Source organism: Solenopsis invicta, chromosome 5 (genome assembly GCF_016802725.1).
Source record: "Solenopsis invicta isolate M01_SB chromosome 5, UNIL_Sinv_3.0, whole genome shotgun sequence".
NCBI classification, from domain to species: Eukaryota; Metazoa; Arthropoda; class Insecta; order Hymenoptera; family Formicidae; genus Solenopsis; species Solenopsis invicta.
In genome coordinates, this window is record NC_052668.1 from 23,407,951 (window position 1) to 23,420,993 (window position 13,043).

Below are 13,043 nucleotides of genomic sequence, written 5' to 3' on the forward strand. Positions count from 1 at the left end.
ACTAGAAACCAAAAAATAAATCAAGTATACATGACTCAGATTAATTATCATAATTTTAAATTTATTAACAGAAAAGAATCTTTGTCTTTATTTTTTAATGCACTTTTAGCAGATTTTGAGCTGAAACAGAAGCAGCTCTCTTGGCAAAAACTCTTGACTCTTGTTGGCAAATTTGTAGCAAAGGCTATAAACTTAATAAATTGAGAGTTGAATTGAATTTCGTCGCGTGAGTGTCTCGTGATTTATTCATGCGCGTAATTTCCAGTGTATCAACAACGCGACTATCATCGGAGCTACCCTCTCACGTTTATTTACCCTGAGACAGCGTCAACTCTACGCATATCCTTGCGACGAGGCGTGACTGGTTGCTATTCCGCAAACGACTCATCGAACCGTACTCGCACGCGATTTTCCATCGTTGCCGTGCTATCACACCTGTTCTTTCCCGACACCCTCTCTCGTTCGCGTCTTGTTTACTCGTATCCTTCGCACGACGAATCATCGAAGGAAGGTAAACGGAGGAGGCCTCGTCGTTCTCGATAAATGATAAACGAGTAGATCCTGACTTTCCACGCGAGATAATTACGCCGTTTCGAACGCTCGCGCGCGCTTTCACGATGCTGACTAAGAGAACGTTCGCATTTTTTACTGTTCCTTTTAATTAGTACAGCATAGGATAGCGTCGCGTTTGCACACATGCAGCTGGCGCATATCTTTCGAAGCCCAGGCATTCCAAATAGCTGTTGGCTAGCTTGAAAATGCGCTACACGGACATTGCGCACGTGCGCCTGCAGCGATTCACCGGCGAATGAGCCCATATGCCGCGAAAGTCATCCTCGTGTAACGTTACAAAGGGTTGTCGGACAATGACGAATGAATCGCTACGTGCTGCGCGAATAATGCCGTCCGTTCTGCCGCGCCGATCACGATGAGCGCTCGTCGTCCTTACGGACTGTATTTTTTCCTCTCGTTCTTTTGTCCGTATACTCCTTCACCTGACTCCGACTCGCGTCGAGTGATTATGCGCTGTCAATATTTAATAAGCACGAAATTTTTATCACCGCGCGAATCTCATCTTGTCTCAGAAACAAAATACGCTCTTTAACACCGAAATTTTGATATTAATGTGAAATTATAGAGAAAAACATCAGTAATATCAATTAATTAATGTTCTGCTTAATAGTGTCTCCATTTATATAAAAATAAAATATTTTAATAATAATTTGTATTACGGATGTATAGTAATATCAATTAATTAATGTTCTGCTTAATAGTGTCTCCATTTATATAAAAATAAAATATTTTAATAATAATTTGTATTACGGATGTATGTGTCATATTGAAAAAAAAAAGAAACATTACCAGAAATATATAAATTTAATTTTTTGTTTACTCTTGATTTTGACGTAAAATCACGTTTTGCAATTATTTGCAAATTTGATGAGGACGTAGCATTACCAATTAAATCAAAATTTTATATTAATTCAGTTTTATATAAAATCAAAATTTTTTATATTAATAAAACTTTAATATTCGTGCAAAAATGATTCATTTAGACCGACTTTCTCGTTTAAAAGTTATTTATTTAAAACTGTAACAAAATATAGTAATTTTCGACACAAAAATCATTACAAATTAAATTTTTCACCGTTTTCTTTTTCGCAGCTAGTTTCAGGGATAAAAATCGCGGTCAAAATTTTTTTGTTGAATAGAAAAACAAAAAGAACAAACTTAGAGAATCCTTCAGTTTTTAAATTTCGATAACTTTTAGCTTGTATTGTATAGACGGAATACATCCTTAAAAAATTATGCGTGTGACAGAAGAATTCTGCGGAACTTCGCGGGTCTTTTCGTGAGAAAATTGAGCGAGCTGTTTTCTGAATGACAGACAGCAACTTTCATTTTGCCCGAGAAAAAACGGGGCGATCCGATTCCCTCGGTTTTCGAGGCTCGCCAGTATCTGCGCGATCCCTTTTCACTTCCTTTTTTTTTCCTTTGGCACACTTTGCCGCGCAGTCAAGGAACTTACTACCGGAAACGGAGGGGGACACGCGCGTCGAGGAGAATAGCTGAAACGCGCAATAACTACATATTGATTTCGTCCCCCGAGCTTTTGAATCGAATGCGCCGGAACTGGGGAAACCGAAGTCGGAGACCAGATGAAACCGAGGAGACTCCGGGCCACTTCAGTCAGACACTCGCCTTAAATTAAATTGCCCTCCGCGCCACGCGGAGAGAAAGAGGAACCTATATAAACGAGACAATGCAATTAACCCGAGTACAGCCGAGCAATTAAACGAGTTAGCGTCATTGTAACTACGCCTCTCCCAGCAAACATCGTCGAAAGACGATCGATATTACGCGCACGAGGTGCACCTATGGACGACGCGCGATCTAATTTCGATTCATTTCGATGGAAGGATTATCGCGTACACACGAGTTGACGATCCCATTTCTTGAATAATCCACAAAAGTAGAACAGTATGTATACTATAATTATATTTTAAGAAGGCTAAAAAAAAAATAATTGGCAAAACCGCTATCTTGCAATATGAGAAAAACCAAAGACGCGATCGTTCGGAGAATGTGATGGCGAATCGGCAAATATTAGCCCAAGTCTTACCGTTGTCTGGCAAAAATCCACATCAGCTCAAATTCTCGTGCAAAAATGCATCCTGCCTGAGCACGATGGACGGAAGCAAGGACAAGAGAAAGGGGAAAAAAAGACGTGAAAGACAAAGAATAAAATAAATGCCCGGCAACGGTGAGAGCGGCCGATGCGACGGACGGCGCTACCAGATGAAAATAGAATTGCGGAAGTTTGTAAATGGACGAGCAAAAATGGCAATTTTCAACGAAACCCTGGTATCCCTTGTGCCAATATTTCCCAGTCTCCCGTATAAGAGCAAAATCGCCGTCACGAGCGGGATACTCGCCAGGACAATAATGGAGATTCTAGAAAAACGTACGCTAAAACAACATGTTTTTAGAAGTTGCATCTCAAGTGCCGCGCCTTCGCGATGAACGAACTACTGTGGATACATTACTTTCCCTCGTACTGTATGCAAAGAAATTGTTATTGCAGCTTGGAAAGATAAACATTGCGCTCAAATTAATTACTTCTGTATGCACAATAAGAAATGGAAGAAAAAAATTTCAAGATTTTAGACTTCAACTTTTATTATTGCAAGATAAGCAATTTTTTATTGTTTGAGAGAGAAAGAAACAGAAATTGAAGAATATCAAGATTATTTTTAATTTGCTGATAATAATATCTTCTAAAACAATATAAATCCTTCCAAAAAATAGTTATATAAATTTTCATATTTTAAAAACTATACCAAAATTTTTTCAATTAATTTTCATTTATTAAAATATCATGCAATTTAATTGCATTTTTAAGTTAAACATTAAATTTAAAGTTATACATCGATTTAATGTATCTACAACTGCAAAGTATGTGCATTTTTGACAACATTAAATATTTTTTTAATGTACCTACTTGAAAAATTTGTTTTCATTAAATTAAATTACGTTACCGATTTTTAACAATGTATTAGTAATCACGTATATCGCAGAATTGATTTAAAACAGCGGATTCTTTATGATTGCCGAGAAATTTTATAAATTGCAAATTTTAAAACGTAAATTAGTAACCGATTTCCCCGCGTCACGCGGCGATTTCTAGCATCATTCTCGGTTCTAGCATCAGCAGGACACTCTACGTCCCATGGGTCAATCGGATGGGTTTCTCGGCCAACACCATTATGCGCACCGTGCCTTAAGGTCTGTGCCATCGCCTGATGGAGAACGCAGTGCGCAGCCGGCACAGACGGTTCTGTCACCCCCCCCCCTTCCCCCCCCACCAATCCTGCGAGCACGGGTACAACCGTCGCCGCCGCCACCGCCACCACCTCCATTGGCACTCCACCTCCAGTTCTATCTCCTTCTCTTTCACTCCTGTAGCACCGTCGTCCACCACCATCAGCCACCACCACCATCCACCATGGAAACCGACTAGTGCGCATTCTGACTTCAGTCAGGCAGACGGTCTGAACCTGTCCAGGTCGACGTAGGCACTGTAGGCAGGTGTCGACAGAGAGCGATCCCTATATCTATACCGGTCGTTGTTGCCAGCCGCGTTCGCGTCGCGTCGGATTCTCCCGTCTCCATCGTGGATTTCCTGAAGTCTCCTCGAGGTCGTGGTGTCGTATCGAGAGGACAGAGTGCCGGAGCGGAGCTCGGAGCACCGCGAGCGGGAGTGCCGTCGTCGAGAGGGTCGCGTTGGCGGGGCCCGGCCAGGATTTATGGAACCACCCCATGGATAGTAACATGTCAACCGCCGCCTTCATGCATCGGTATGAGAAAAAGAATATTAGATCGATACCCCATGCACACGCGCGCACACACGTATACACGAGGAGCGTCCGCGTCCACTCCTCCCTGTTCGTGTCATCGTCCGGTTGGGGGTTTTCTCGTGGTTCCCTCGCGCGGCTTTCAAAATGCTGCCTCCGTGGCCGATCGATGAGCTCGTTGCTATGTCGTGGCGCTGATAGAGGCGCATGGAGAGACCCTCCGTGCCATCGCCAAAATACACACGAGAGAACACGAATATTGAAAAATCGCGCACGCACAGATTGATCGTAGGGTGACGTTGACGTTAGCCGAAAAGTGTAAATATTAGCCGTGCGCGATTGACATACTTGTCCGATTAAATTACAACGTTTCGGAGCTAATCTCGCGCATGCGGCACGTACTCACCGAAAAATTTCACGTTTAACGCACAGCTTGACCGAAGCAGTTTTTTTTTTTTTTTATCGTTTTCGATCGTAAAATTGGCCGATGAGAAAATTACTGTTTCGTTCGTAACGACCGAGCGGATTGTGAAAAGACTTGCGTGATGCTTATGAAAGAGTCCATAACAATGAGATTCGTTGCCTCGTTAGAATTGCACGAGTAACAATCGGTATTCAAAACCTTCTCGGATTCGTTCTCGCTCTATCACGCCGTTTCGATAAATAGCCACTCTGCCCACGATCGATATCGCGAAGCAAAGGAACAACCCAATGCACTCTCTCCAATCTCACCTCTCGTGATTCTTTTATACAGAATTCCAGTTTTATATCGTGTTCTTCATTTAATAAATATCTATCACGCCCAAGCTTTTTTTCGTTTTTCTTATGCATCCGCGAGTTTTCTAAACGCGATAAAACGCGTCGTGGTGGAATAAATTACGCGTGCAAATACCCAGAACGTGTTCTATACGTGTCGGTGGTAATGTTTTCGATCGAGGCACGACACAGTTCTCTATCCGATCGCCGCCGGAGCGTGGAAGACTCTCGAGAATCCAGTCGCGGTAATCGTATGCACTTGCAAGGTAGCGCGGCAGAGGCTACTTAGACGGCATTCCATTAACCTGCATTTTCACAGAGGCAGGCGCGTCACCTGTTCGGTTTCCCCGGGAACGCGACACGATGTCGAATCCGGACCAGCCCGGTTTCCTTGAACCTGCGGATACCGCAGCCATTGACCGCGCGCGGCCGGCTCTCTCGCCTCGTCCCCGTGACGAAAGGCCCTAAGTGCGCGGCGTGCTCTCTCTTTCTCTCTCTATATCCCCCCCTCCTTTCTCTCCCTTCCGCCGTATCCGTTTCCCCACCTCGACGATCTCTTTCTCATCTCGCCGGACACCACGCGGACGGATCCGCTTCTTTGGCGATCTTGCGCTAAAACGCTAATTACGCTTCTGCTAAAACGCTAATTGCGCTTCTTCGACTGATATCCTTCAAATACGATACATTTTTCTAGGATTTGTAACAGAAATCTACGAACATACCGATGATATCAAATTGTTACCAATTACTGACTATGATAATTATTCATTCCGAGTATCGCTTATAAAAAAAAAAGTTATTGGTCTTCCAAAAGACTCTCAACTTCAGCCTCAGACGGCTGCGACACTAAAAACGTTTTCCTCGCGTAGGAAAAACGCGTGTTCGCAGACGGTGCATGGTGCGAATTACGCGAGACGCAAAGCCGTCGTCGAACGAGAAGAGAAGCCGAGGCGAATACGTATACGTATATCTCCTCGGGGCCGCGGGATATATTTTATCAACGCTGGCGGTACATAAATCCTTTTTTCCTTTGCGCGACTACCAAGCCGGCTCTCTCTCTCTCTCTCTCTCTCTCTCTCTTTCTATCTCTCTTCGCATTAATTCCGGCCGCGTTACCCTCCTATCTTTCCGGCCCTCCGCGCGCGAATGCATCGAAGTGCATCCCCGTGTTCGGATCTCTAGGCGCGGCGACCGGCCGCGAACTCGTACAAAAGCGAGACGCCGAGCAGCAATCGATATATCTCCCCGTCCTCCGACTTTCTCTCTCTCTCTCTTTCTCACTCATTCTCGGCTAGGCACGTATGTCCTGCGGCTATCGGATGACACGGTGTCGATGGACGAGGAAAGGAGCCTTACGGGCCTTACGACGACGTTGCCTCGCGAAACGAACGGCCGTGATTGCGATCTCGGTTCGCGAATAATCCTCGGCAGATGTACGATCGGAATGAAAAAAAGGGAAAAAGGGGGAAAAAAACGATCGGACACGTCCGAGCGAAATTGCGAAAGCGATTTGCGAGCATGTAAATTACAGCACAGCTTCGGAGAATCGCCGCTCGTATAGCAGACAGACGTATCCAGTGGGTATTCCGGACCTCCACGAAGTATCCGAACGTCCCGAGAATTACTCGGATTTATGATAAATTATATATATATATACAAGAGGAGCTTCTTGCACCAAACCGCTTTGTGCAAAGCAGGCGAAGCACGTTAACGCGGCTTTTAAAGGCAACATTCGGTATAAAGAATAAACGAAGCTTCGCCCGGGGGAGGGGAGAAATAGAATTTATAAGCGAGAACTCTGCTCTCAGAAAACATACGCTTAAAGATTTTATTCTACCTACTCGTAGGGTCTAATACTCTTTACAGCTTCCATTAATGTTTTAACTTATAAAATAAACCCAGAACTTTATCTCTCCCCGCGCCTCCCCTCGCCCCACCGGGCTTTCCGCTTGCGTGTCCTTTTTCCGCAGCCAGCCGGTACTATCTCAATTATACATGGTTCGCTCCGCAATGCGGGGAAGCTAGACTGCCGCGCAGTTCGAGATACCGGCTGGCGAACTGGAGCAGCGAACGCGCGTGGAAAAGCACAGGAAAAAACAGGATTTTCTCTCCGGTCTCAACCGGTCCTACTCTCTAAACTCCAGTCTAGAGAGACAAACGGTGTGACACTTCGCCCATGCGAGAAAGAATAAGGTCACCGAGTCGTCGTGCTCGCATTCGATCACGGCGCCGCGCTAAAAGTGCATTCGCGCATTCGACGAGTTTCGCGTGCCTTCGATATCGGCGATTCATCGGCGGCCGATCGTTTAACGTGCCTCTGTATCCGTGACAAGATGAAAATGTTCGGTAACAGAGAAGTGCAAAGTGAAACTCGATGCAAGGTGCGCGAGGTTTCCTATAGGATTACACGGATCGAGAAGACGCCGAGAAAACGGGGAGTCCTCCCACTCGTTCACATCGTCCGCGTCGCGCCGAAACTCATTGTTTCATCCGGTCGTCGAACGATATCGATTACCGGCGTCGGCGACTCGGGCGTTCACCGCTCACCCGGAAGAAGCGACGGGCGCGGAAGTTCGTCCGCGAACTTCGCCCCCTAAATCCGATTATAATTATCGCCGGCACGCGGCGACCTCGTTGCCTTCTTTCGCGTAATAGCTTCCGGTAACCGTATGGAGAATCTGCGTGATCGATATTCCCAAACGCGGGCTGGGAAACTGCACGCAACACTGACGGGATGTTCGTTGAGAAAGAAAATAAGTTCTCGAGGTACACTGCTAAAAGTGTCGTAAAGTTCAATGTTTTTTTTTTCAGTTACACAACCAAATTTTGTACACATTAAATTTAATGTATCTGTAACTGAAAGGCACGTGCATGAAATTTAATGACAACATTAAATTCACATTAAATGTACTTTGACAACATTAAATTTACATTAAATGTACATTAAATGATTTGATGTACTTGCTTGAAATTTGCATCCGTTACATTACGTGTTAAATTATGCTGCCGATTTGTAACTGTACCCTTACAGAAACGTAATACTGACAGCATTAAAGTGTCGAGTAATTTAAGTAATATATTACTTATTTTGAGAATTGAAAGTATTAGCAACAGTATTTTTTAATTACTTAAAATAAGTAATATAAAATAAGTTCTAAATCGGAATCAGTGAGAGTATCCTCTTCTTAACAAGAATCACTGAAAAACAATATGAATATTCACTGACGATCAGTTACAAGTATAGCACTGCAAATCAGACCTAGTAAGACTTTACTAGTTCAGATTTAGAAAGTACATTTCTATAAGGGTACTTATTAAGCCAAACTGATTTTCTCTTACTTAGAAATTCAGATTTAAAAAAGAGACTAACTTCTCAAAAAAAAAAATAATAATTTGGAAAAGTGCGACGCACCAAGTACGTTGCACTTCCTGCAACGCTTCGTTTAACTAGCACGCCGGTGCGATCGTCATCGGGCAAGGCCTGGAAGGATTAATGCTGGGACGATAACCCGCGGCAGGATCACGCTGGGCGTGTTTCACTATTTGCGCCGGCATGCCGACCGTCGCATCCTTGTTGCTCTTAGAACAATACTCGCTGCATTCGCCGCGTTGCAGAACGCGGAAGATCGATGGTACGGAAGGGATTCGTAAACACCGCGGAGAGCAGCGCATGCTGCCCCGATCATCCCGGCATGCACGGGACGCACATCTCTTCGAGGTCTCTCCGTCTGCGATCGTTTCGTAGAAACGGCTGGCCCGCAGCTAAAGAGTTTCCTGCCGCGCAGCGCGACTCGTTTGACCGCGTAAAACTTCCCCGTATATGCGCGATACGGCCGTCGTTTATCCGATCGCCAAATGAGGCTACTTACGTCTACCGACTTTTTAAGCGAGGCACGAAAGATCGATGGCGGGATTAGCGATATATAATACACGCGGGCTAGCTATCAACCTTGCATCGCGATGCGATACGCGAATACCTTTTAATATTTTGCGGAACGGAATTTTGTACGTCTCAACCGATTGTGAGAGTTGAAAAACGATCTTCCTGAATGGATACCAAGCCTCGAGACAGCTTTTAATTTTCTGCGTATTCTACCATCTTTCATTATCCATATAGCAAAATTTAAATTAAATGTTTCAATAATATATTCAATAATATTTAATTGTATTAGTAGTAACCAAACATACATAAAAAAAACAGTATCAAATATCAATATCAAATTATAACTAATACATTCTTTCCATCAATCATTGTTTCGTATATAAGCAAGAAATTATATGCTTGCTTATATGTATATGTAAATTAATCTTCTTTAAAAAAATTGATAATTTCAAATTGCAATAAAATATTACAATATATTTTTATTTTAATATTATAATAGTTGTCTGAAATGCAGAATATGATTGTTATAATGATATTACATATTAAAAAATTCTCATTCTTCATTTGAAAATATTATTTTCTATCCGATACTTTTTCCTCTCAATTCTTGAAAATTATTATTAAATAATGAGAATATATTTTTCTTGAAACTATACAAAATTTCTTCATGTATGTAAATTATGTTTGTAAATCATTCTCTCATACATGTACAAGAATATAAAATCTTAAAAGTATTTGATAATCTTAAACCGAGGGGGAATTCACAACCCAAAATTTTGTACACCAATGCCGATTTTTGGCATTGCTGTAAAACACTGCCGACATTTTTGTACACTGCCGACAATGCTTATTGTTAGTCAATGCCTACAATGCCGTCAATCCTATATTAAAATTAAGGCAATGCCATGCAATTATGAACACTACCGCGTGCCCATTATCATACGCCAATGCCTGCACAAGAATTCTAAAGCTTTCCCGAAGTATTCAAAAATTTTTGTGCTCAACCCCATGATCGACTCTGAAGTGAGCTCACCACTCCCCAACCACTGACGACAATGCCGTCAATATTATAGGTCACTGCTTACTTCTTTCGGCAGTCCACTGCCGAAATTTTGTACACCAATGCCGGCTGTGAATTTCCCCTCGTCTTAAACAGACGTAACTTGCTTATGAAGAAATTTGTTACATCAAGAATTTTGTTTTATTTTTTATCTGTTTAAGATTATCAAATCCAATCAAGATTTTATATTCTTTCATATGTACAAGACAATGTTGATTTGATACCAATTTTTTCTCTATGTAGCGCAACGTAATCTCTTTTCAATAGTTAATTTAGAAAATAAGGATATTCGCGAAACAAGAATGTTTTTTTTCTGTGTAGTAATAGTCGATTACTAAACCTGTTGATTACCAAACGATTATTAGATATTGCTAAATATGTGGTTATATTACCCGAACATTTAATTGAAATCATTTCAGCAAAGGTTAGTAACTATCATTTAGACTTGATTATTATTACCAAACTGTCTTTCAGTGCATGCTGCGACTCTCGAAACATTTGCAGCGGCCCGTGTTTTTGTTGCGCTATAGCAACTCAACTAATCTCTTGACCGAGTAAAGTAGGTCTCTTCTAGCCGCGCATACGGTGCACACACGGTGCATCTACCTATAGATTCGAGCGCGGCATTCAAGCGCGGCTAGAGAGCCGAGCCTACTTCTGGCGTTATCGGTCGCGAAGGTTTCTCGCGCGAACCCGGAAGACGCGATCGATCGCGAGGAAGTCGCTCAACTCGAGAGAGGCAAAGTGCAATCGCACGAGCCTCCGATTTTGCAACGATTCCGATCCAGCATCGCAATTGCTACTTCCCGACGGACTTCGGCCCGCTTTTCGAGAAATTATTAATGCCGCGGCCCCGAGGCTAAAACGTTTCCTGTCCGTCGAGAGTCTTTCTTCTCTCTCTCTCTCTCTCTCTCTCTCGTCCTCTCTCGGAAGCGGATCCCTTTCGAAAGCAATTCCGCTCTCCTCACGCTGATTTCAATATACAAATTTTTCTCTTTTTCGTTCTACTCTGCAGCGCCGCCGTAATTAGACCGCCGAGTGATACGCACTTAAAGTAAAAGCACGAATAATTTTGCGATAAAACTTTACTGCCGCGGAATATTGCTCCGCAATTCCTAGATTAACGGTCGTGTTATTAATGCGGTCGAGAAACGCTCTTTATACTACTCGACGTTACGTGTTAGGTACGGCCCACCGCGCGCGTCTATTAACGTTTTAGAGCAATCGTTCCTCGCTGGAATGTTTGGTCTACAGCGATACGAATGAGTAATGACACATCGCGATACCTTTACTGCCCGTCTTTAAAACGCGCGACGTGTGCGTTTCGCTTTTACTTCTAAACAACACGTTGCTACATGCAACAAACGACGAGGAAACCTGACGTTCCGAACAATTCCTTATCGAGGTTTAGTCATCCAGAGTTATTGGACGTGTTGTTGATTTTCTAAACCGCGAGTTTTCCCGGAAGACTACTACACGAGCGAAGATTATGAATGCAATTGTCTCTCTCTCTCTCTCTCTCTCTCTCTCTCTCTCTCTCTCTCTCTCTCTCTCTCGGTTTCCTTTCACGTGAAAATCGTTCAGTACGGTACTTGCGAAATTTGAAATGTAAATCGACGGGACGCATAATCGGGTAAACGCGCGTCTACGTGCAAAGTCGCGTTTTCCACGCTTTTCTCAGGCTTGAAATTACCCGAGATTTATTATGCACGGGACGTTAGTGCATGCCGTTTCGCGCACTTAGCATCTTGTTATTTGCTCCTAGCCCTTCTCTCATTTTTTTTTTCTTTACTTCCCTGTCGTAAACGTACTATTTTTCCATCTAAATTGAAAAACGTCTGTAAAGTTCGAGCTGCCGCGGCCGCTCGTTGTGGATTAGCATTCATCGATTCTGCTCGGGTGTTTCGTTCGAGCCGAACGATGATGACAAAAGGGAGAAGCGAGATTATGCACCGAGCGCGGCCATTACGCCGACAGCCTGTATACGATCGCGGTAATAACAGTACATTAGCAGCGGGCTTATGCATTAGGCAGGACGATAATGAAGGAGGCGCATGCAAGAAGCGCGATACGAACAAGTCCTTTTTCGTAATCGGAACCGCTAAAATCCCGATAACTTAAGTCGCGCCCTCACGAATGTCGAAAACGGTCGAATTAATCGAATGCAATTGCCGCTTCTCTCGGCTCTGTCGGAGATCCTAAATTAGGGCCTAAATTACAGCTGTATAAATTAGCGTCTCTGTTATTTTTCTTCAAATAAACTCGTATTCGATTAACGCGACTCGACGCGGCATACTCGTGTTTAATTGCATGACCTATCTGCGGATGTTAAATGGCTGTGAATTTAAAATGAGCGCTCGACTCCGTTTTTTAATACAAAGTGCCCACCTTCTTAATATAAAATGATTACCTGTAATTCTGTTACTTATCGAGCATCAGCGTATTATAAAATTAGAGAGAACGATAATGAGAGAGGGGAGGAAAAAAGAGAGAGAGAGAAACAAGAGAGGCAACTTTCTTAATTCCGTGCGGCGAATTTAGGGCGGGCGGGCGGCGATGAACGGAGAAAAAGTGTCGTCCTACTTGCATTTCTCCGAGAAAAGGAAAAAGGAGAAGCGAATCGCGCGATTTACCATGAAAAAAAAAAAACAGAAATACGAATATTATTTAATTTTATGCAACTCGCCTTTTTCGAGAAATACAAATAAGTTACATTAAAAAAAAGTTTTTTTTTTTTTATACAAATCGTTTCCTCGATTTAAATAAATATTACTTAGTATAAAATAATTTATTTTCAAACTTGGAAAATATTTTTTTTAATGAAGAAAATGATGTTAAAATAAATATCTTTGTTTGAAAATAATAAAAATCTTTTTCAATGTACGGTTCATTAAAATTGCCGTTAATAAATTACGCTACTCTACTTGCGCTATTAAAATTTACGTTCGCGATATATTATATTGATATAATTACGCGTCATTGAATGCCG

At 42.7% G+C, this 13,043-nt stretch overlaps 1 protein-coding gene across 2 annotated transcripts in view; it reads left to right on the top strand.

The window, feature by feature from the left end:
• Positions 1-4,048: 4,048 nt before the first annotated feature.
• The window catches only part of LOC105195214, a 46,997-nt gene continuing 38,002 nt past the window's right edge, over positions 4,049-13,043 (top strand). For both annotated transcript variants that reach the window (XM_011160530.3, XM_011160531.3), the window contains exon 1: positions 4,049-4,358. In XM_011160530.3, the coding sequence (XP_011158832.2) occupies positions 4,321-4,358 (38 nt within the window). In that variant the 5' untranslated portion in view covers positions 4,049-4,320. The remainder of the gene's footprint in view (positions 4,359-13,043) is intronic.